Source organism: Pelophylax lessonae (assembly GCF_965119305.1).
Source record: "Pelophylax lessonae genome assembly, chromosome: 5".
In the NCBI taxonomy this organism is placed as follows: Eukaryota; Metazoa; Chordata; class Amphibia; order Anura; family Ranidae; genus Pelophylax; species Pelophylax lessonae.
In genome coordinates this window covers 785,196-809,605 of record NC_138772.1, presented here as the reverse complement: position 1 = coordinate 809,605, position 24,410 = coordinate 785,196, and the positions used below count along the sequence as shown (strand labels likewise).

General features: G+C 46.0%; 1 protein-coding gene across 1 annotated transcript in view; it reads left to right on the top strand.

Annotated features, from left to right (window-relative positions):
• SLC39A4 (solute carrier family 39 member 4) overlaps nucleotides 1-13,512 on the top strand; it is a gene marked incomplete at its 3' end in the record, with an annotated part of 80,202 nt that extends 66,690 nt beyond the window's left edge. The window contains exons 10-12 of the mRNA XM_082258626.1: nucleotides 11,334-11,486; nucleotides 13,122-13,309; nucleotides 13,384-13,512. Of these exons, the coding sequence (XP_082114752.1) occupies nucleotides 11,334-11,486; nucleotides 13,122-13,309; nucleotides 13,384-13,512 (470 nt within the window). The remainder of the gene's footprint in view (nucleotides 1-11,333; nucleotides 11,487-13,121; nucleotides 13,310-13,383) is intronic.
• Nucleotides 13,513-24,410: the final 10,898 nt, after the last annotated feature.

The following is a 24,410-nucleotide window of genomic DNA, read 5'->3' as shown; positions in this document are numbered from 1 at the left end:
TGCAGCATGGACACTAATACTGCAGAGCAGGAGTGCCGCATGGACGTTAAGACAGCTGGTGTTTTTTCTAAACAGAAGACTTTACCTGATAATGGGACTTTTGTTATTTGTGGTACTTCTGGGAGTATAGTGAGCAGGACTGCTGTGCTGGAGGGCAGGAGGGAGGATCAGGTACCGAGTAATTTGCCAAACTGATTTCAGGGGTTCCTATGTAGCAAGTAAATGTGCCTGAATACAGACATTCTGAGTCATCTATCCTGGGTAGGAGCTATGCTAGGGCTGTGTCGGGACAATGTCATGCTGCTGGTGGAAGAGAGCCAGTTTCACCTAACACACCTTTTTCCATTAAACACAGGAATGTGGTACAGCTCAGGTGAGAAAGAGGAGGTACCACCTGCCACCTATCAGGAAGGGGGTTGTGGATAGGATCCTAGCCATGGGATTTAAGGTGGAGGATATTTATGCTCTAATCAGTCCTGAAGTTTCCTATGAATATGATTTGTCATTTGTTCATCCAGAGTCGCTGGATCTGTTTTGGGAACGGTATGAGCACATGTATCTCACAACAACCTTTGATTAAAAATGTGACTATTCTGACTAGAAATAAGACTTTACCCCCTGAGGATTTATGGGTCTGGTTAGGGAGGTTTGATAAAACGTGCCCCTAAAAAGATTGTGGATGATAGAGGAATCTGGACAGTGGAATCTAAACGGGTAGGTGGTTGATGTGGATGGTAGAGGAATATGGATGGATGGGTGGGTGGGTGGTCGGTATGGATGATAGAGAAATATGGATGGGTGGGTGGTCAGTGTAGATGATAGAGAAATATAGACAGGTGGGTGGTCGTGTGGATGATAGAGAAATATAGACAGGTGGGTGGTCGGCGTGGATAGAAGAATCTGTATGGTTGCGTGGTCGGTGTGGATGATAGAGGAATCTGGACGTTTGGGTGGTTGTTGTGGATGATAGAGGAATCTGGAGGTTTGGGTGGTTGTTGTGGATGATAGAGGAATCTGGAGGTTTGGGTGGTTGTTGTGGATGATAGAGGAATCTGGACGTTTGGGTGGTTGTTGTGGATGATAGAGGAATCTGGAGGTTTGGGTGGTTGTTGTGGATGATAGAGGAATCTGGACGTTTGGGTGGTTGTTGTGGATGATAGAGGAATCTGGAGGTTTGGGTGGTTGTTGTGGATGATAGAGGAATCTGGAGGTTTGGGTGGTTGTTGTGGATGATAGAGGAATCTGGACGTTTGGGTGGTTGTTGTGGATGATAGAGGAATCTGGAGGTTTGGGTGGTTGTTGTGGATGATAGAGGAATCTGGAGGTTTGGGTGGTTGTTGTGGATGATAGAGGAATCTGGAGGTTTGGGTGGTTGTTGTGGATGATAGAGGAATCTGGACGTTTGGGTGGTTGTTGTGGATGATAGAGGAATCTGGATGGTTGGGTGGTCTGTGTGGATGATAGAGGAGCCTGAACGGGTGAGTGGTCGGTGTAGATGATAGAGCAATCTGGACGGGTGGGTGGTCTTCCACTGCCTGGCAGAAGTGCAGCTGGAGGTAAGCAGACACAGAGCGGTGGAGTGGGTGATGGATTGGATGATGGTGGGGGGCGGTGGGAAGGGAATAAGAGTGGCAGGTACAGATTGCAACTTTGCCTCCAAAGCTGCCAGAATCCTCCTCCTTCCTTTCCTCTAGTGTGTTCTGCGGCGTTGCAAGACTGGTGTCTGCATAAAGCAGGCCTTGAGGGGAAAGGAAGTCCTCCTTTTCCTCCCGCTGCTTTGCCTCAAGTGTCCTGTAATTAATGCCATGCAGAGTCTGCTCCAGTTGGAACACAACAGGGACTGTGACACTGATGGAGGGGGTGGAGCTGACAAATCTCACATCATCATGCCTAGCTTTATGGAGACACTAGCTATATGGAGAAATGGCCCAACAAACTGCAGCACTGAACCCTGTCCTGCATCCTTCTGAGTTGCAAGCAGAGTTACCCATTGTGCTGTGAACTAAATACGTATATTGTCCCTTACCACTCTTGCTGGACATGTCAGCAGTAAGGTAGACCTTGCGGCTGACTGCCTTACCCAACAAAGCCACAACATTGCCTTCAACGTTATAGTACAGAGCTGGAATGGCCTTACGTGAAAAGCAACTGGGAACCTGCCATTGTGGTACAGCATATTCTGCAAATTTACGGAAGGGGGCAGAATCCACCAGACGGAAAGGCAGGAGTTGAAAGCCAGCAGCTTTGACAAGCTTGCATTTAGACGCTGGGCATGTGGGTGGCAGTGACTGTATTTGTTTTTCCACTGCAGCAGATGGGACAGAGAAATTTGCCTTCTATAGTCTAAAGCTGGTGGTGATCTACTGGCAGATGTGCTGCAAGGACCTGGGGCACCCTACGCTATAAAATCATCCCTGTCAGTGGAGGCTGCTGAGAGGTCATTAGGTATAGCAGGGGTAGATTAAGCTGAGTAAGGAGGAGGAGCAGAATTGCGTCCTTTTGCGTGGCTTTCATGTGCTCTTGCCAAAGGCTGAGGGGTGGGGGGTTAAATGCCTTGTCAAGCATGTAGTACCCAAATGGCTGGTGTTTTTGTTTTGCCATGCTTGATGTGCTTGAGGCAAAGTTTGAAAATTGCAACAGTGCGATCGGCTTCACATGTGATAAAAAGGCCCCAGACAACTGAGCTGTGGGAAGTGGGCCAGGAGATAACAGCTCCACAATCTGGTTGATTAAGATGGCTTCTCTACTGTTCCATGATAGCTGCCTCATTGAGGTTGTGCCTCACCCTCACTGTCCTCTGCTCTATCCGGCACCTAAGTCGCATTAGTGACCTCATCATCATCCCCTCCCATCCTCATCCCTGGAGACAACTTGGCAATAGGCTGCGGCTGGAGGAACATGGCTGTCAATTTGTGTACCAGTGTTCTCCCCTCTCTGTAGGCTCATATTTCTACCTTCCTCAACCTCAGAACCAACATCTGACTCAAGTAATGGCTGTGAATCATCAAGGCGCAAGTGGCTGATGCTGTGTTCAAATAACTCATTTGACTTCTCCATGTCTGATGCTGGGTCTATGACAGGAATAGCTGTGGACAAGGAGGTAATAAGCCACTCTGGCAGCTGCAGTGGACTGCGCACTAGTCTCTACTTGGGTGACAGAGGAAGATGAGGATGGTTTAGTAAGCCAGTTCACGACCTCCTCTACATACTGTGGCACGGGCAACATCACTAAACAGAGGAAGGGATGCTGTGCCTGAGGACTGACCACGTCCACCTTTACCTGTGGAGACATATGCTGCTGGCCCCCTCACAGTGCCATGGGAACGTCTGCCTCTTCCTGTTGGCCTCCTAGACATGATGGGGGAGGGGGAATCGTTTATTAACAAAATGTAATAAAGATGTGGAAATGTGTGGGTGGATGCACTTTAATCAATGGAAAATGGTGTTTGGTGCACTTAAACTTACTACAGACACACTCCAAATGACACACTAAAATATACTGCAGTAAAACTGCACTGACGCACTGCAATATACTGTGTTAAACGTGCAGTAATGCACTAAAATATACTGCGTTAAATGCGCAGTAATGCCCTGAAATATACTGCGTTAAACATGCACCAACACACTAAAAATATACTGTGTTAAATGTGCAATAACGCATTGAAATATACCGCATTAAATGTGCATTAGCGCACTGAGATATACTGCGTTAAACGTGCACTAACACACTGAAATATACTGCGTTAAATGTGCACTAATGCACAGATGTATACTGAGTTAAACATTGTGACAGGAAGTCAGGTAAATCTGGGAATGTAGTCACAGGCAGGAGATACATTTCCACCTGATTTAGAGGGTTCACCAATTACTATAGGGTGTTGGCTACAGAGCTAGCCAGCAGGAAGCTGAACAGACTTCAGCTGTTCAGAATGAGGAAATGAAGGCCTCTATAATTTGTCCAAATGAAGTCCTATTGATTGCTGCCTCCTGTCGCCGTGTGGGCTGGGAGAAGGAGGACAGTCAGATGAGTGCCTCCCGACAAGCTGTGTGGGCATGGGAGAAGACCCCCTGAAGTGATGTGTGCTAAGGAGGGTAACCAGTTGTGAAGACTTCTCAAGGTAAATAAACAAACTATTTCTATGTGGAAGAAATAAAGGAATGTTTGCCATGTGAAGAGAAAAACAAAGGGACAGCTTAAATGAACATGTGCTGTGTGAAGAGATAAAACATGGACTATTGATAGTCTGCTGTATGATCAGCCAAGTCTGCCCAACAGTAGGTTGGGGACAGACTTCATTAGATAGGTTCCAGTGTGTGAGAAGGTAGCCGCCCACAGTGGCAAGGATTTATTTTGTTTTATTTTATTTTGGCTGTTTTGAGGCTTGCAATTGTGTGAAGTAAATTGCATGAATAAATCAAAGTGTTGTTTGCAACCACTGCTCGGCTATCTCTCTGTGAAAACGCACCCCCAAAGGGGTCATCCACGCCTACCACCGAGCTAATCCCTTACAACATGCACTAATGCACTGAAGTATACTGTGTTAAATGTGCACTAACGCACTGAAATATACTGCGTTAAACGTGCAATAACGCACTGAAATATACTGCGTTAAACGTGCACCAACCCACTGAGATATACCGCATTAAATGTACAATAACGCACTGAAATATACTGCGTTAAACGTGCACCAACCCACTGAAATATACTGCGTTAAATGTGCAATAACGCACTGAAATAAACTAAGCAATGAGCCATGATTGGATAGAGTTATCATTACTTTCTCCAAACATGGCCCTGACAGTGCTCTGTGCCCTGATTGGGCAAAGCTTTATTTGCTTCAGCCAATCAAGGCTTCCAATGCACTGTGCGGCGGCGCAGTGCATTGTGGTCGTTCAGCGGGCCGATCAAACAGTCAAACACCCGGATAATTCGGGTGTTTGTCAAACGGGCAAACAGCCAATGTTCAACTGGAACTCATGCTCAGGCTGAACCGTTCACCCAACCCTACTAAGGACAGGAAAGGTACCGAAGCCAGGCTGGACTGTGATGGTCTTTTTGTTGATGTGCACATTCACTGCTGCCCAGGCGACATTGGATTCTCTTTTCAGTAGCCAGTAATCAGAGTAGAATAGGTTTTTTTTAAAGGGGAACTCTGCCTTCTCGGCACCCGTGTGTCAAGCGGTGGAGTTTTTCAATCACTGTCTGTCTGGGACTTTGAATAACCCCGATACACCACCTTTGGAGCTCCTGGGCAATAAGGTGAGACAATCCTTTGAGGATTTTTTAGGTATAGGTATTGATCATTGACTTTTGCAGCAGTAAGTCAGAGTGGGGGGGAGCTTACAAAACAATGGATCGTTGGGTTTTTCAAGGCCATAGAAGTAAATAGCTTGATATGTATGTCACCTACCAGCGTTTGCGGAGGAAGCTTGATAGGCTTGTCTCGAATTAATGGGAGATCCGGGGATGATATCTGAGGTTAAACCCTTGCTCAGGATGTGTCAACATGACCGACATGCCTAGGGTAGAGCAGTTAAGTCAATTGTAGGCCTGGTTTACAGTACCGGTTCCTTGACAAAGTCCAAGTCGGGGATCCTGGAAACCGCCAGGTCATATTATGCTGACCGCCTGGGCAGGAGGGACCTAGATCGGGCAGGCATGTCAAGTTATCTGAATTCTACTCCAGGACTGGGAAATGGAAAATTTTTTGTTAGTCTGACAGAAGACATCACAGCAGATGAGGTGGTTAAGCTTCTTGATAAACCTGCCATTAAAAAACTCGCCTGGGCCAGATGGATTGACAGCTAAGTTTTACATGCACTTTGAGGTTACTTTGGCCCCATATTTGGTGGAGGTTTCTAATGGCTGTCTGAGAGAGGGTTCACTCTCTCCCTCCATGTGACAATCTTTGGTGATTCTTCTGTCAAAGGGTCTTTGATAATTGAAAATTAACCTTCTCAATGTTGATAGGAAGATACTGGCAAATATAATTTTTTGGCGTTTGTCATCTGTAGCGGGCAATTTACTTTCTTGGTACCAGCACTGTTCTGTTTAGGGTAGAATATCTTTTTCAGCGATGTTGGCTGTCCGGGAGGCCCTTGAATGGTGCAGGGCATTAGGCTGGAGAAAGTACCTGCTGGCATTGGATCAGGCTAAAGCTTTTGATCTGGTGAATCAGGAGTACCTATGGCTGCTTCTTGGCTAGTATGGCCTGGAGGGGGGCTTTATCCATTGGTTGAAGACCTTTTACAGAGGGGCTGAAAGCTTCATGCTTGTGATCGGACAGCCCTACGAGGTTGGCTCAGGGGTGTGTCCTTTGAGTCCTCTGCTATATCCATCCCTTCATCTGGATGTTAGAGAGCGGACTGTTGTGTGCCTTTGGGCATTCCTTGGGAGCCCCCTCTGAGGGTCCTGGCCTATGCTGATGACATATCTGTTTTAATCTCTGGGACGGAGGAGGTGGTATCGGTGATAGAACAGTATGCTGAGGCATCTGGCCCAAGGATAAAATCAGGATAAGAGTGAGGTTGTCACGAACCGGCAGGACTGGTAGTGGATCCTCTGGACCAGAGAGGCAATGGCGCGGGTTGTACTAGAGGACCGGTTCTAAGCAGTTACTGGTCCTCACCAGAGCCCACTGCAAGGCGGGATGGATTTGCTGCAGCGGTAACTACCAGGTCATGTCCCCTAGTAACAACTCAATCTCTCTGGCAGCTGATATGGCGTGGTACACAGGGAGTAGGCAAGAGCGTATTTGGACGTAGCAGAGGTCAGGGCAGGCGGCAAAGGTTCAAAGGTGAGTAGTCGGTAGCAACGGGATCGGCAACAGGCAAGGCAAACTAACACAGTAGGGAACGCTTTCTCAGAGGCACAAAGATCCGGCAGGAAGCTGTGGGAGGAGAAGGTATAAATGGGCAGTGCACAGGTGAAGCCTAATTAAGTCAGCACTGCCTCTCACAAACCTTAACCCTTAATAACCACTTTGGGCCAGGCACCAATCACAGGTGCACTGGGCCTTTGAATCTAAGAGTCCCGGCGCGCGCGTGCCCCCAAAGAGAGCGGGGACGCACACCCCGAGACGCTGGAGTGCTGCCTGGGGGCATACGCTATGAGCGCTACGAGGCCAGCAGGGGGCCCGGAGCGCTCAGCGTAACAGAGGTTTTATGGATGGGAGAGGAAGGTGAAGGCTTTGAGCTACTGGATGCCTTCCCAGAGCCCCGGCAGGAAGTTAGTTTTAGGCATCAAATTTGGTCCCGACGATTACAGCCTTGCAAATTGGGTAGGCAAGCTACAAGATGCCAATGCCAAGGTTGCCAGCTGGAAGTAATGGAAACGCTCTTACAGGGAAAGGATTCACTTCATTAACAGGTACCCGATTCCAGTATTTCTGTATGTCAGCTTGGTCTGTGTTTTGCCAGTGTCTCTCTATGCAAGAAACTACAGCTGTTATGGGGGAACAGACTGAACCTCGTTAAGAGGTCTGTAACCTACCTTCCCAGGCAGTTGGGTGGCCTAGGTATGGTTAACCCAGTGGTATTCTTATCTCTGATGTTTTTGAAACAACATTTTGGTAACATGTTGGCAGAGGAACAGCCTGGGTGGGTTGGTATTTTTCAGTCCTGGTTTAGGCCTTTTCTGAGAAGCTGGGAGAATAGTGGGCCAGTGAAAAGCCAGAGGGTCCGACCCGGTGAGCTCCGACTTACGTTGCTCAGTACCTAAAAATGCTTCGGTAGTGGCGAGTGACGGTGGAAGAATCGCTCTGCGGAGAATCATGGTTGTCCAAGAGTGGAGTGTGACGGTGTGAAGGAGACGATGAAACATTTCTTGCTTCATTGCCCCTTCAATATAGAAGTCTATAAGCGGGTGGGTAGGGCTCTGGGTATCTCTTTCCTTGCCCGCTTGAGTTATGCAGAGGGGTTATACGGGGCTTTTGAGACTCATCGGGATTTTGAGACACTTTTTTTTTTCAGTTAGCTCAGTAGTCCGTTACTTCACGTGGAGTGCAGGTTTCCACTTAGAAAAAAAGTCTTCCCTGTCGAGGTGGTGGTGCAGAACATTCTGTGTGAGGTTGGGAAGATTCGGGGTCTTGAGAAGGACAGATGGCAGCCTGGACAAAGGCGTGGAGGAATGTCAGGTCCTCATAGCTGTTGCCTGTCCCTGGGCTTGCAGCTTTTCTTTCTGTCCTTTCACATCCCCTAGATTTTTAAAAGAACAGATTTTTTTTTTTTTAACCACTTACCGACAGCTCACGTTGCTGCTACTGCAGCAGAGCAGCTCGACTGGGTCCAGCGACGTGGCCCTACGTCGCTGGATTCCTCCCTCTCTCAGCTCAGGCTCGCTCCCGCTGTATTCAGACACAGCGGAAGTTGGGCCAGGGAAGGAGCGGCGGTGATCACTACCGCTCTTCCTCGATCGTTGGGGAAAGAGTGAGGAAATCCGCCCGCTTGTGTAAACAAAGCAGGCGGATCTTCTCTTGTGACAGACAGTGACAGATCACAGGAATCAGCTTAGCTGAACCTGCGATCTGTGTCACACAATCCCCTCCCCCCCAAACACGTCAGTAAGCATGAGGCATACATTTAACCCCTTGATAACCAACAGTATTAACCCCTTCCCTGCCAGTGTCATAAGAGTAACAGTGCATATTTTTAGCACTGATTACTGTAGTAATGTCACTGGTCCCCCCAAAAGTGTCAGAAATGTCAGTTAGGGGTCCGATCTGTCTGCTGCAATGTCGCAGTCCCACAAAAAAAAAAAAAAACGCAGATCGCCGCCATTACTAGTAAAAAAATAAACAATAAAAATGACAATTCTTTCCCGTAGTTAGTAAATGCAATAACTTTTGCGCAAACCAATCAAAATCCACTTATTGTGATTTTTTTTACCAAAAATATGTAGCAGAAAAATTGGCCTAAAATGTTAAACAATTTTGATTTATAGATTTTTTTGGGGGGAATGTTATATATCAGAATGTGAAAAATATTGTTTTTTTTTTTTCCAAAATTGTCGCTCTTTTTTTCAAAAATTTAAAAAAAAAAAAATCGCACAGGTGATCAAATACCACCAAAAGAAAGCTCTGTTTGTAGGGAAAAAGGACATAAATTTAATTTGCGTACAGCGGCGCACGATCGTGCAATTGTCCGTTAAACTAACGCAGTGCCGAATCGCAAAATATGGCCTGGTCAGGAATGGGGTAAAATCTTCCGGTCTTAAAGTGGATAAAAATACGCTCATTGAGAATTTTTTTGTCAAACACATGTAGCTAAATACATTTTGGCCTAAATATATGACAAATATTGAATATATTGGATATTTTTTAACTGTCAAAGTAGAAAATGTCAATTTTTCCGCAAAATTTTCGTTCTGTCAGGTTGGATGGTAAACGTTGGTGGACAGCCATTTTTAGGTCTCTCCAGAGATGCTCAATTGGGTTTAAGTCAGGGCTCTGGCTGGGCCATTCAAGAACAGTCACGGAGTTGTTGTGAAGCCACTCCTTCGTTATTTTAGCTGTGTGCTTAGGGTCATTGTCTTGTTGGAAGGTAAACCTTCGGCCCAGTCTGAGGTCCAGAGCACTCTGGAGAAGGTTTTTGTCCAGGATATCCCTGTACTTGGCCGCATTCATCTTTCCCTCGATTGCAACCAGTCGTCCTGTCCCTGCAGCTGAAAAACACCCCCACAGCATGATGCTGCCACCACCATGCTTCACTGTTGGGACTGTATTGGACAGGTGATGAGCAGTGCCTGGTTTTCTCCACACATACCGCTTAGAATTAAGGCCAAAAAGTTCTATTTTGGTCTCATCAGACCAGAGAATCTTATTTCTCACCATCTTGGAGTCCTTCAGGTGTTTTTTTTTAGCAAACTCCATGCGGGCTTTCATGTGTCTTACACTGAGGAGAGGCTTCCGTCGGGCCACTCTGCCATAAAGCCCCGACTGGTGGAGGGCTGCAGTGATGGTTGACTTTCTACAACTTTCTCCCATCTCCTGACTGCATCTCTGGAGCTCAGCCACAGTGATCTTTGGGTTCTTCTTTACCGCTCTCACCAAGGCTCTTCTCCCCCGATAGCTCAGTTTGGCCGGACGGTCAGCTCTAGGAAGGGTTCTGGTCATCCCAAACGTCTTCCATTTGAGGATTATGGAGGCCACTGTGCTCTTAGGAACCTTAAGTGCAGCAGAAATCTTTTTGTAACCTTGGCCAGATCTGTGCCTTGCCACAATTCTGTCTCTGAGCTCTTCAGGCAGTTCCTTTGACCTCATGATTCTCATTTGCTCTGACATGCATTGTGATCTGGAAGGTCTTATATAGACAGGTGTGTGGCTTTCCTAATCAAGTCCAATCAGTATAATCAAACACAGCTGGACTCAAATGAAGGTGTAGAACCATCTCAAGGATGATCAGAAGAAATGGAAAGCACCTGAGTTAAATATATGAGTGTCACAGCAAAGGGTCTGAATACTTAGGACCATGTGATATTTCAGTTTTTCTTTTTTAATAAATCTGCAGCAATGTCAACAATTCTGTGTTTTTCTGTCAGTATGGGGTGCTATGTGTACATTCATGAGGAAGAAGAATGAACTTAAATGATTCTAGCAAATGGCTGCAATATAACAAAGAGTGAAAAATTTAAGGGGGTCTGAATACTTTCCGGACCCACTGTATATATGCTTTATACAGTATGTGTTTTTATTATGTTGTATGTTTGTATTATTTTTTTTAAACAAAAATGTACACTCTAATCTAACGTACTCCCCCCTCCTGACACACACATGAACAGAGGAGCACACACTATCTGGAGCCAGTGTATTAAAATCCAGCAATGAGTAAGGGGTGTATTTATAAGAAAATATGTATAATTATTTTTGCAGCAGAAATGCTGGTACATTCATTTGGCGTGAATAGGGCAAAATGTAATGTTTTTAGGCTATTTTATGCACAGGTCGAATGTTATTCATTCATAAAGAATAGAGAAAAAAAGTAATTACCGCATTATGGCCGTTAGATGGAGATGATGGATATACATATTTTTTTTACCATGGTCATCAGCTCCATCCAGTGGCCATAATGTGGCAACTACAGATTCACTCTATTCATTGTGAATAAGTAGCAGTCGACCTGGGGAGAAAATAGCCTAATAACATTTGATTTTGCCCCTATTTAAACAGAACAAATGTAAAATAAAGTTCTGCTTTGGGTGTGGTGGGAAACCAATACAGAAAAAGGACCCCCAATGTACAGAGCCCTGATGGGAAGTGAACCCAACAAGTCCTCAGTGCTCTCCATCCCCCTCCTCCTTCTATTTACATCTCATTGTGTCCTTGTATGTTGTGCAGAGCTGCGGATGATCCCGTACATGATCACTATCGGGGATGCCATACATAACTTTGCGGACGGTCTGGCCATGGGAGCCGCATTTTCAACATCCTGGAAAGTGGGACTCGCCACGTCACTGGCCGTCTTATGTCATGAACTGCCGCATGAGCTGGGTGAGTCCTGATCTGCATAGTAACAGGAAAATGATGTCTGTTCCACCCACAGCAGGGTGACATAGATGGGAGGCATGCTCCTTCCACCGCAGGGTGACGCAGATGGGAGGCATGCTCCTTCCACCGCAGGGTGACGCAGATGGGAGGCATGCTCCTTCCACCGCAGGGTGACGCAGATGGGAGGCATGTTCCACCCACTGCAGGGTGACATAGATGGGAGGCATGTTCCACCCACTGCAGGGTGACATAGATGGGAGGTATACTCCACCCACAGCTGGGTGATGCAGATGGGAGGTATGCTCCTTCCACCGCAGGGTGACATAGATGGGAGGTATGCTCCTTCCATTGCAGGGTGACACAGATGGGAGGAGGTATGCTCATCCCATTGCAGGGTGACGCAGATGGAGGCATGCTCCTTCCATTGCAGGGTGACACAGATGGGAGGCATGCTCCTTCCACTGCAGGGTGACGCAGATGGGAGGTATGCTCCTTCCATTGCAGGGTGACACAGATGGGAGGTATGCTCATCCCATTGCAGGGTGACGCAGATGGAGGCATGCTCCTTCCATTGCAGGGTGACACAGATGGGAGGTATGCTCATCCCATTGCAGGGTGACGCAGATGGGAGGTTTGCTCCTTTCATTGCAGGGTGACGCAGATGGAGGTATGCTCCTCCCACCGCAGGGAGACATAGATGCAGGCATGCTCCTCCCATTGCAGGGTGACGTAGATGGGAGGTATGCTCCTTCCAATTGCAGGGTGACACAGATGGGAGGTATGCTCCTTCAATTGCAGGGTGGCGCAGATGGAGGTATGCTCCTTCCATTGCAGGGTGACACAGATGGGAGGTATGCTCATCCCATTGCAGGGTGACACAGATGGGAGGTATGCTCATCCCATTGCAGGGTGACACAGATGGGAGGTATGCTCATCCCATTGCAGGGTGACACAGATGGGAGGTATGCTCATCCCATTGCAGGGTGACGCAGATGGGAGGTTTGCTCCTTTCATTGCAGGGTGACGCAGAAGGAGATATGCTCCTTCAATTGCAGGGTGGTGCAGATGGAGGTATGCTCCTCCCACCGCAGGGTGACGCAGATGGGAGGCATGCCCCTTTCATTGCAGGGTGACGCAGATGGAGGTATGCTCCTCCCACCACAGGGTGACGCAGATGGGAGGCCATCTCCTCCCACCGCAGGGTGACGCAGATGGGAGGTATGCTCCTCCCACCGCAGGGTGACACAGATGGGAGGTATGCTCCTCCCACCGCAGGGTGACACAGATGGAGGCATGCTCCTTCCACCGCAGGGTGACGCAGATGGGAGGTATGCTCCTCCCACCACAGAGTGACGCAGATGGAGGCATGCTCCTCCCACTGCAGGGTGACACAGATGGAGGTATGCTCCTCCCACCGCAGGGTGACGCAGATGGAGGCATGCTCCTCCCACCGCAGGGTGACGCAGATGGGAGGTATGCTCCTCCCACTGCAGGGTGACACAGATGGAGGTATGCTCCTCCCACTGCATGGTAACGCAGATAGAGGTATGCTCCTCCCACAGCAGGGTGACACAGATAGGAGGTATGCTCCTCCCACTGCATGGTGACACAGCATGTTTGTACACTTTGTCTCGGCAGGTGATTTTGCGGCTCTGCTGCACGCCGGTCTGACGGTGCGCCGGGCGTTGCTCCTGAACTTCTGCAGTGCCCTGACGGCCTTCATCGGTTTGTACATCGCCCTGTCGGTGGCGGCAGATGAAGCCATCCAGCAATGGATCTTCACAGTGGCCACGGGGCTCTTCCTGTATGTGGCCCTGGCAGACATGGTGAGTGCTCTTCTCAAAAATGTTCCTTCCTCTTCTATGTCCGTCCCCCGCTGACTCCTCCTCTTCTCTTCCAGCTGCCGGCCATGATGAATGTGAAAGACCGCCGGCCATGGGTGGTCTTCCTCCTCCACAATCTGGGGCTCCTCCTGGGCTGGACCATCCTTCTGCTGCTGTCCATCTTTGAAGAGAATATCGCCCTCTGAGGACCCTCCTCCAGACATTGTATGAACCAGTATGGGATCCTCTCAGCTCAGTCCAGCATCATGGTGGACCTCAGCTGTACCTCAAGATCCGTTCCTTCAGAAGGGACACTCTGGGCCCCATTCAGGTGACCACAAATCAGCACTTTCTGGACCCGCCCCATGCGTGGGATCCTCATCCTCCATCTTCCCATCCTCCCTCGTCCTCAGGATTTCACTGCTGTACTGTTTTGCAATGAATACAATTATTTAACCTCCTCAATACCAGACACTCCCACCCCCTTCCTGCCCAGGACAATTTTAAATGCTGTCACACTTTGAATGACAGTTACTCATTTACAATTACATAATTTTTTTATCTTTTTTTTAATAGAGGTTTCATTTGGTGGGAATTAATGACCTGGGGATTTTTTTTTTTTGCTAAATAAAAGAAAAATTATTGAATATTCTGAAAAAATGAAACATTTCTTAGTTTCCGTTATAAAATTTTGAAAATAAATAAATAATCTCTCTTCATAAATTTTGTTCAATTTCTTTGGTGAAAATAACCCAAATCGGTGTATTTTATTTAGTCTGTAGGAAAGTTATAGAGTCCACAAACTAACTAAATTATTCACAGCGCTTCACTTTTTACACATTTTGTTATGTTACAGCCTTATTCTGAAATGGGTTAAATTCATTATTTTCCTCAAAATTCTACAAAGAATCCCCCACAATGACAACATGAGAGAAGTTTGTTTGAAATCTTTGCAAATTTATTAAAAATAAAAAAACTGAAAAAAACCCCCCATGTACATAAGTATTCACACCCTTTGCTCAATACTTTGGTGAAGCTCCTTTGGCACCAATTCCAGCCTCCAGTATTTCTGAGTATGATGCTACAAGCTTGGCACTCCTATTTTTGGGCAGTTTCTCCCATTCTTCTTTGCAGGACCTCTCAAGCTCCATCAGGTTGGACGGGGAGCGTCAGTGCAGAGCCATTTTCAAATCGGGTTCAAGTCTGGGCTCTGGCTGGGCCACTCAAGGACATTCAGAGTTGTCCCGTAGCCACTCCTTTATCTTGGCTGTGTGCTTAGGGTCGTTGTCCTGTTAGAAGAGGAACCTTCACCCCAGTCTGAGGTCCAGAGCGCTCTGGAGCAGGTTTTCATCAAGGATGTCTCTGTACATTGCTGCATTCATCTTTCCCTCCATCCTGACTAGTCTCCCAGTTCCTGCCGCTGAAAAACATCCCCACAGCATGATGCTGCCACCACCATGCTTCACTGTAGGGATTGGTATTGGCCAGGTGATGAGCGGTGCCTGATTTTCTCCAGACATGACGTTTGCCGTTCAGGCCAAAGAATTCAATCTTTGTTTCATCAGAGCAGAGTGTTTTGTTTATCATGGTCTGGGAGTCTCAGGTGCCTTTTAGCAAACTAAAAAAAAAAAAAAAACCTAAAAACAGGTGTGGATCGGGCACCCGGGAGCTCGTTTATTGGTGAGCTGTATGGGTAGTAGCACTGCTCCTTTTGTTAGCTTTTTGGCAAACTCCTGGCAGGCTGCCATGTGCCTTTTACTGAGGAGTGGCTTCTGTCTGGCCACACCCATACAGGCCTGATTGGTGGAGTGCTGCAGAGATCGTTGTTCATCTTGAAGGTTCTCCTCTCTCCACAGAGAAAACGCTGGAGCTCTGTCAGAGTGACCATTGGGTAATTAATCACCTCCCCGACTAAGGCCCCCCTCCCCCGATTGCTCAGTTTGGCCAGGCAGCCCGCTCTAGGAAGAGTCCTGGTGGTTCCAAACGTCTTCCATTCACAGATGATGGAGGCCACTGTGCTCATTGGAACCTTCAATGCTGCAAACATTTTTCCTGTACCCTTCCACAGATCTGTGCCTCCATGCAATCCTGTCTCCGAGGTCTACAGACAATTCCTTGGACTTCATGGCTTGGTTTGTGCTCAGACATCCACTGGTAACTGTGGGACCTTATATAGACAGGTGTGTGCCTTTCCAAATCATGTATTATCAACTTGTAGCACTGCCCCCTTAGGGGTTGCTTGTATTTGTATGTTCTTCTGTGCCGCATTGACCCTGTGAACCGTCCAGCCCTCCTGACACTCTAGGTTCAGAAATGTTGTGTATACCTTTAAAAGACACACTGACACAATGCAGATAGATTTTATCTCGTAAGCTCGTCTTTACGAAAGAAAAAGGCTTGTATAGAGTATTAATCAACTAGGCCCTGGATAAACAGCCAGTGCTCAGTTGATAAATCACAGCGAATAAGAAGTTCTAAACAACAAGTAAATATACAAAATATTCACAGTATCTTACAGTAGGTGACTATACACAGTATCTTACAGTAGGTGAATATACTGTACACAGTATCTTACAGTAGGTGACTATACACAGTATCTTACAGTAGGTGACTATACACAGTATCTTACAGTAGGTGAATGGACCTCTCAGAAAGCTATAAATTGCTATCAGAAATGCTTTTACTAAGAGGGAAAACTGGGCCAACCTACAATACCTGTATCCTAATGAGAGATGAGGTAATCTAGATACCAGTAGTTTGTCCCCTTTAAGAGCAATGATATAGCAATGTTCAGGATGCAGGGCTTTGCTAAGATCTTCACCGGCAGTTGGAGCTCAAAGAACAAATGATTCCCAAGGGAAGCACAGTGTGAGATAGGCAATGCAGGATAGCTGGTTCTGATTATTGATGATCCACTAACTGATCCACGTGTAGAGTGTCGGTGTTCAGTGTCTAAGAGAAACTGTAGTAAGTGGTAATTGGACTCTGAGCAGGAGCTCTCTCACCAATCCTGATGTCCCTCTTATGAGTTCTGGAAGAACAGGCCACAGCAACTCTCCACCCTCAAGACGGCTGTGCTCTGCTGCTTCAGTGAGTCCGGTTGACTCCACTTGATCAGCGATGCTGCAGGGATGTCCGCGATGTAGGGATTGTTATCTGTCCCACCTGGGCTGAGTCTGCAGACAGCTGGGTGGTGTGCAGTAGGCCGCAGTCCTCTCTTTCTGCAGCAGACCGATGCACACACACACAATGGATCCTGGGAATCAAGAGAGCGTGGGCCTGTTTAGCAGATCCCTTTATAGTCTCTCCCTCAATTCTCTCCTGTAGCTCATGGCCTGTTGGGAAGTATAGTTCCTAAACAGTTCAGCAATATCCTTTTCGAAGACTACAATTCCCACAATGCCTTTTTTCCAGCCTCAGGAGTATGATGTATGAAATCTGAGACCAACACTAGGGGAGTATAAAGACAGTCAGAGAGCAAGTCTGCACTGTCAGATAATGGTAGTCCGCTCCCGGGTACATCCCCCCCCCCACTTAAAAGTCTTTGGTCCCCGCAGACAGAATTTAACTTCATTAACCCCTGCAGACAGAATTTAACTTCATTGACCATTTAAGGACCAGAAGGTTTTACCCCCTTAATGACCAGGCCATTTTTTGCGATACAGCTCTGGGTTACTTTAACTGACACTTGCGCGGTCGTGCGATGCTGTACCCAAATAAAGTTGATGTCCTTTTTTCCCCCACAAATAGAGCTTTCTTTTGGTGGTATTTGATCACCTCTGCAGTTTTTATTTTTTCGCTATAAAACAAAAAAAGTGTGAGAATTCTGAAAAAAAAAAAAAACAATATATTTTTTAATTTCTGCTAAAAAACATTCTAAAATAAAAAAAAAAAATTTAAATCAAAATTTTTTTCATCAATTTAGGCCAATTTGTATTCTGCTACATATTTTTGGTAAAAAAAATCCCAGTAAATGTATATTGATTGGTTTGCACAAAAGTTTTAGCATCTACAAACTATGGGACAGATTTATGTCATTTTTATTTATTTTTTTACTAGTAATGGCGCCGATCAGTGATTTTTAATGGGACTGCGATATTGCGGCGGACAGATCGGACACTTAACTGACACTTTTGGGTGGGGGGGGATTTGACTAGTGACATTACTACATTAATCAGTGCAAAAAGATATGCACTGTTAATGTACTAATGACACTGGCAGGGAAGGGGTTAACACCAAGGGCGATCAAAGGGTTAAGTGTGTCCCTAGGGAGTGCTTACCAACTGTGTGGGAGATGGACTTGCTGGATGAACACAGAGACCGGTCTTCCTAAATAGGAGGATCACAGGATCTGTGTGTTCATCACTGACAGAACAGCGCTGTCCTGTGTTTACTTGGGCAGACCGCCGTTCTGTCTCTATGGGGAGCGATCGTGTCCACTGGACCCGCTGATTGGCTCCCCTTCTACCCAATCAAACGTCCCCCCACTAACTGCTACACAAAACGACATACAGGTATGTCGTTTCGTGTAACAGAGCTGACCTGCCACAGTATAAGTCACATAAGGGAATGCCTCGAAAGAGGCCACCATTTTGCCCAAACAGCCTCATGCATTAATTGTATGGAGGGAAATTTTTCTCCCTAGGAACCAAACCAGCCTTCTTAGGGCCACAACCTTTTTTGATGGCAAAAAAAAAAAAAAACTTTTGCCTGAACTGTGTCGAGAACAAGACCCAGATATTCCAAGACTTGAAAAGGCTTGAAGGTGGATTTCTTTAGATTGATAATCTAACCCAAACCCTCTAGAAACTGGATAGTTCGGGACATGTCTTTCGCTGGTTGGAACCTCCACAATTACATCCTGTACCCATAGATGTTCGAGAGCCCGGAACAAGGGTTCCTTTTTACCGGGCACACAGGGACATTTGAACTCAGAAACCAAAAAGGAGGAAACTCCGGGAATTCTATCATGTAGCCCTGAGTTACAGTGGATAAGACCCATTTGTCCTGAACCACCTTTTCCCAAGCTCTTAAGAGCAAAAGTCTACCCCCACCCAAGTGAGTGGTGGCACCTCTTCATAAGGCAGACTTGGAGCCTGTTTTACCAGGTTTCTGCACCCAGGTTCTTTTCAGACCTTGACCCCGAATTTTCCTGAAACCTGGCGGCTGAGGCCATCGAAACTGCTAAATGAGGTCCTCCATAATTGAGCTCTTCCATCCCCAAGGTCCTTCATCCACTATAACTGAGCTATGCCATCCTCCATCCCCCATACCTGAGCTCCTCTATAACTGAGCTCTTCCATTCCCCATAACCTCCCCATTGTTAGCATTGTTGTCCTTCTGTGGACTCCCTCCAGTTGAGAATGTCCCAATTGGATACATCCAAAATAAGCACCTAAAGGCCTGCCAAAGAGCAGACACCTATAAGGGACCTGATATTCCTGTTCTGCAAAACAGGCTCTTCCATGCGCCTCTCTGATTTTCACTTAGTTACTGGGGTTCTGACTTCATAGTTAAACTACTTATCCCTGTCCACCAGACTTCCTTTCCCCTATACAGTACCCATGTGTGGCCCTCAATTTACCACATAGATGGTTGTAGACATTATATAGGAGCCCACCGGTTGGATCTGTGGTGCAGCCAGGCTCTGCAGTATTCTCAGATGTGTATGGTCAGACACGCTGCTCTTCTCTTTTAGAGTCACAACTCATTCACCCTGGTGCATTACCATAAATGCGAAGCAATGTTTGTACTGTATTAGAGTGTGGCGCGCTTTATTGCCATTCTTTATGATCTCACTGTTATGTAGCAACATAGTCCCCTTCTCTTGCTCACTCCTAAGAACTATGGGGGGCTACAGACAATGGGACTATTAACTTTGCGACTTTGGCCATTTATGTTCTTCACGGATCCACTCTATGTAGAAATGTAGTCCCCATCTCTTGCTTGCTCTTGGGATGACCTGCGCTATTATGGAGTATGGGATTTGTAGTGTGCAAAGAGCAGACCACATCTAAGTGAAGGCAATATACAGGGATATGGGAAATGGTATTGACAAACACACACGTTGAACTGGTATCCTTATTTAACCTTACCAAGTATAGATCTAATGAGAAAAAAAAAAGAGGAGAGAGAGAAGAGAGAGAATGGACCCATCTAAATCATCTGTCTATGTGAAATATACGAACAAAGCCATTTGATCTCTATCCTATACTCGGAGCTCCACTCGCCCTCCTCCACCTCTATAACGTATGCCCTTAAGGCTGGCTGGGAGTCGGAGGTGGGCGACATTGATGATGAGAATTGGAGTGATGCACTGGAGACATGCCAGAAGGTGTCTCCCAAGCTCTCCGACAGGCTGACTCAGCTATTTATAGTTCACCGCACCTATCTCACCCCAGTTAGACTGGCGAGATACCAACCGAACCTCTCTCAGGACTGTCCTATGTGCCACTACTCCCCAGGTATGTTTAACCACCTACTCTGGCTCTGACCCCGAATCCAGGTCTACTGGCAGCAGATTGTGGCCTTTCTATATGACACCATGGGGCCCCCCTTCAGCTGGACCCCAAACAATGCTTATTGGGTATATAAGGAAGAAGATATGGATAAATTTACGAAAATTTTCCTACAACACTCCCTCTTTGTGGCCAGGAAGTTGGTAGCCAGGCAATGGATGAGGGAAAGCCCCCCAGGTTTCCCGCTGGTTGAAGGAAGTCAATACCATTTTGCCGTATAAAAACATTATGTACAAAAACCGGGGCTGCCCCACGAAATATAATATATGGGACAGATGGCTCCAGAACCCAGGCCACTTGTACATAGTGGCTCCACTATTCCTGATACTATATGTGTGCCCTTTATCTGGTTGTACTGCACCACCCTAGCTATTCCTACCCTTTGTGATTATAATTTGCTCATCTATTTCTCTATGTCTGCAATGTACAGAATGTTTTCACTCATGATTGCACTACTGTTTGTAAAACGTTGTTTTTTTTTATTCCACAATAAACTGTTTTTGAAAAAAAAAAAAGAAATAAACGAACGACCAAAATACATGTAATCATAGAAAATAAATATATGGAGGTGTTTAGAGAACAGCCACAGTGCTTAAAAGTCACCGGCTTTCCAATACATTGACATATCACCACAGTGGATAAGGAATTTAATGTTTGTATATTTATGAAATACTGCAAAAAAAAAAAAAAAAAAAAAAACGGACATGGATAAAACTACCCCATAATGATTTGGCTCATTAATAAAACATAGTTATAAATAGCAATAAACTAATGACTTGGTGAAAAAGTAGCTCGCGGGGACTCTCTATCCATGTCCGGAATGAAAAGTAAGAGGCGGGATGAAAGGGTGTTACGTCTAGTATTTAAGGGAAGCAAAGACTCTGCGTCCCTATCTCCGAAGAAGTCACCGGAAGTGACGAAACGCGTCAGATTGGAACGCACAGCGCGGTGACGTGTGTTAAGGGTGGAACGCAAGCCGGAAGCTCTCCCGCTAGCGTCCACGCCAATCGGCTTACACCACTTACACACGCTCACAGGCGGCCAAACAGGGCTGCAATCTCTAAGAGGACTTTACTTGACCTGTTCTTCTCCTTTTACTCCATATATGTTCGGTTTGCATGTATATTTTACCCGATTGGGAATAAAAACTTTAAAAGGATAATACACCATCTGGAGCTTCATTTTTTTTATATACATCTTTGCCTGGTGAGGGGAGAGGAGACGGAGAGGAGAGGGACCTCATCACTTCACCTGCCTAGAAGCAAGCCAGAGAGATCGTTTTAGCCTGGAGGGCTATACAAGCTTGATAGGTCTTGGTGCTATAAGGCACACATGACCCACAACATCTGGTGAGTGATTGAATCTTACCTCTGTCATTTGGATTCACCTTTGCGCTGAGCACCTGCACTTTGGTTAAAAAGTTTTGCACAGAAGAATCACAATATATTTTTTTGTATATATGTTTCTTTTGCACATTTTTTGGAACTTTCACTGAAAACTTTCTTCACTGAGGACTCTCGTTTAGATTTATTGGACAATTTTGAGTTGAAATATTATATGTAATAGTGTTTTTTGGAATATTAATTTAACACTTTGTAATTATTTATATATTTATTAATTTAGAGCAAGCGCTAAAAGGTAGCCTTTTAGACTACTTACCTACGTATCACCACAGTGCTGCGCTATTCAATATGTTAATAAAGCCGATGTCCTCTTATGGGATAAAATACAATTACCATATTCACATGAACCCTGAAAAAACAGTGCAAAGTTTATCAAAGTGTAAATCTACATCACAACATAGCAAATTAACTACCTCAATACCGGGCACCCCCTTCCTTCCCAGACCAATTTTCATCTTTTAGCGCTGTTGCATTTTGAATGACAATTGCGCGGTCATGCAACACTGTACCTAAACCAAATTTGTGTCATTTTTTCCCCACAAATAGAGATTTCTTTTGGTGGTATTTGATCACCGTCAGGTTTTTTCTTTTTTGGTGCACAAATAAAAAAAAGACTGAAAAGTTTGAAAAAAAAAAAGTTTTTTTGTTTAGGTTATAAAATTTTGTGAATAGATACGTTTTTTTCCTGCACTGATGACGCCGCACTGACGAGGAGACACTGATTGGGTGGCACTGATGGGGTTGCACTGATATGTGGCACTGGTGGGCACTGATAGGCAGCGCTGATGGGCACTGATAGGCAGCACTGATGGGGGGCACTGATAGGCAGCACTGGTGGGCAATAATGGGCACTGGTGGGCGGCACTGGTGGATGGCAATAACGGGCACTGGTGGGCAGCACTGATATATGGCATTGGTGGGCAGCACTGATAGGAGGGCACCACTGGCAGGCTGTTTGCCATCCCTGGTGGCCATGGTGGGCATCCCTGGTGGTCATGGGTGGGCATCCCTGGTGGCTCTAATGGCACCCCCCCCCCCCCCCCCAGGGCTGCACTGGTAATCAATGTTCTGATTACCAGCACAGACCCCCCCTGTGATCAGTGAGTACTTAGAAATACTCACTGATCACCCCGGCTGCAGTATTGATCCTCTTCTTTTCCTCCCTGACAGGATCTGTCAGGAGGAGAAGAGATCGAAGCCGTTACAAATGCTGTATTTACATTGCATGACGGCTGTGATTGGACACAGCCGTCATGTGATCAGGAGGGCCAATCACAGGGCCCTCCTGACGCATCTTGTTGCGCTGTGTCCGAGGGACACAGGCACATTGAGATCGCGCCGCTGTGTGTGCCCGCGGCGGCGCGATCTCGCTCCTTCTGAAGGACGTTCCGGAACGTCCATTCAGAAGGACGAGACTCCCACCCGGCCGTATATATGTACAATGGCCCGGGTGGAAGGTGGTTAAAATCTTCACTCAAGAGATCCTCCGAAAGGAAACCACCACCAGACCTCATAGAAGATGGCCACTCACCTTTTGTAGACCTTTAAATGCTTGTTCCCCTTTAAGAGCGGGGGGGGTTCAGTTTCAGGTGGCTGGCACTCTTAACCTCTCCAAATAAGATGGCTGCAAAATGCAAGTGTAGCCCATAGACTTGAGCGGTGGTCTCCAAAATGCAGCCTTTCGCTTGCTGTTATCTGGCCCTTGGGACACCATCGCTCACATTTACACCAGGATACCAAATTCCATGAATGGGGTCCCCCCAACTCCTCCCACTGATGGGGCCCCCACTCCTCCCATTGGTCACATCCAGTGACACCAGGGCATTTTCTACTCCAACTGGGCAAAGTCCAGCCCCCTAAAGTCTGAATTATAGTAAACTGGCCCTTTGGTAAGATTGGAGATCCCTGGACTAGAGGATACAAAAAAAGAAAACTGATAGCGCTCTCTGTATGAAATCCAAAGCCCCTTTATTTACAGCTCTAAAAGCCAAACTCACAATGTTACATAGTTAGTCTGGTTGAAAAAAAAGACGCAAGTCCATCTAGTTCAACCAATAAATGTAGAGTATAAGCAGGCTAAACAAATACACAAAGTGGGATGGAATCCCGAGGCTCACCGTTCCTTGCTGTATCCAGCTGATAGGTTGGGACAGGTCGGGCTGCAGACGGGACAGAACTTTCAACTCTGGTCTGATGCCTGGGGGAAAAGAAGCTCAGCCCTACGCGTTACGTCAAAGGGCGACTTCTTCAGAGTGGACCGGCGCGCAACAGACTACTTCCATCTAATACGTTCTCCCCATTCTTTTTTTTTTTAAAAAAAAGGTAAAATGACAGAAAAAACAAATGCCGCATATAAAATAGAAGCCAATAAGTGTACGGCTGAATTGCACAAACTCATATACAAAGGTTCGTGATGACGTCACAACATGGGGGTGGGACAACAACTCCATGTTGCGTCACTGAGCGGGGCTCCCTCAGCGATATGGACGCCAACCCCTGCCATTTATTTACTTCCTTGAAAAGATAACCATGGGAACACCACAAACTCCAATGACCAGAACTAGACACTATAATCCCGAACGCTCTTACCTACAGCAGCTTCCTATTAACGATTTTAAAATCACAATACACAAAACTAAATTCATTACTACCATAAAAAATTATATATATAAAAACGGTATATGTGTAAAACGTAATAGGCAATAAATTAAAAATCAAACCTCACTTCTCATAAATAAAAAATGTAATTGTACCTTTTTTTTTTTTTTTTTTTTTTTAATGTAAAAGCAAAAAAAAAAAAAAGGAGGAGGGTAGAGGAAAACAAAAGTGAGTATATACACCGAGAGAGAGGGCTGTAAAATTATTTTATCCAATATACAAAATAAAACAAAACAAACAACCTTAAAAAAAAAAAAAAAAACAATTCTCTAATTTATTAAATATGACCTAGGAGCAAAAAAAAAAACCCCAAAAAAACAATACATAAAGGGAAAACCAGAGCAGCCTACGTAAGGGGGGGGGGGGGGGGCTTCCCAGAATTAATGCTAAGACAATTCAGGTCAAATTCTATATTTAACCCTTTTGGGGACAGAACACAAGTACTGCATCCAGCAGGACTCAATTTGCTTTAGTGTCCAAATAAAAATTTCCTTCCCTTAAATGTTTTTGGTAGTTCCCCCCCAA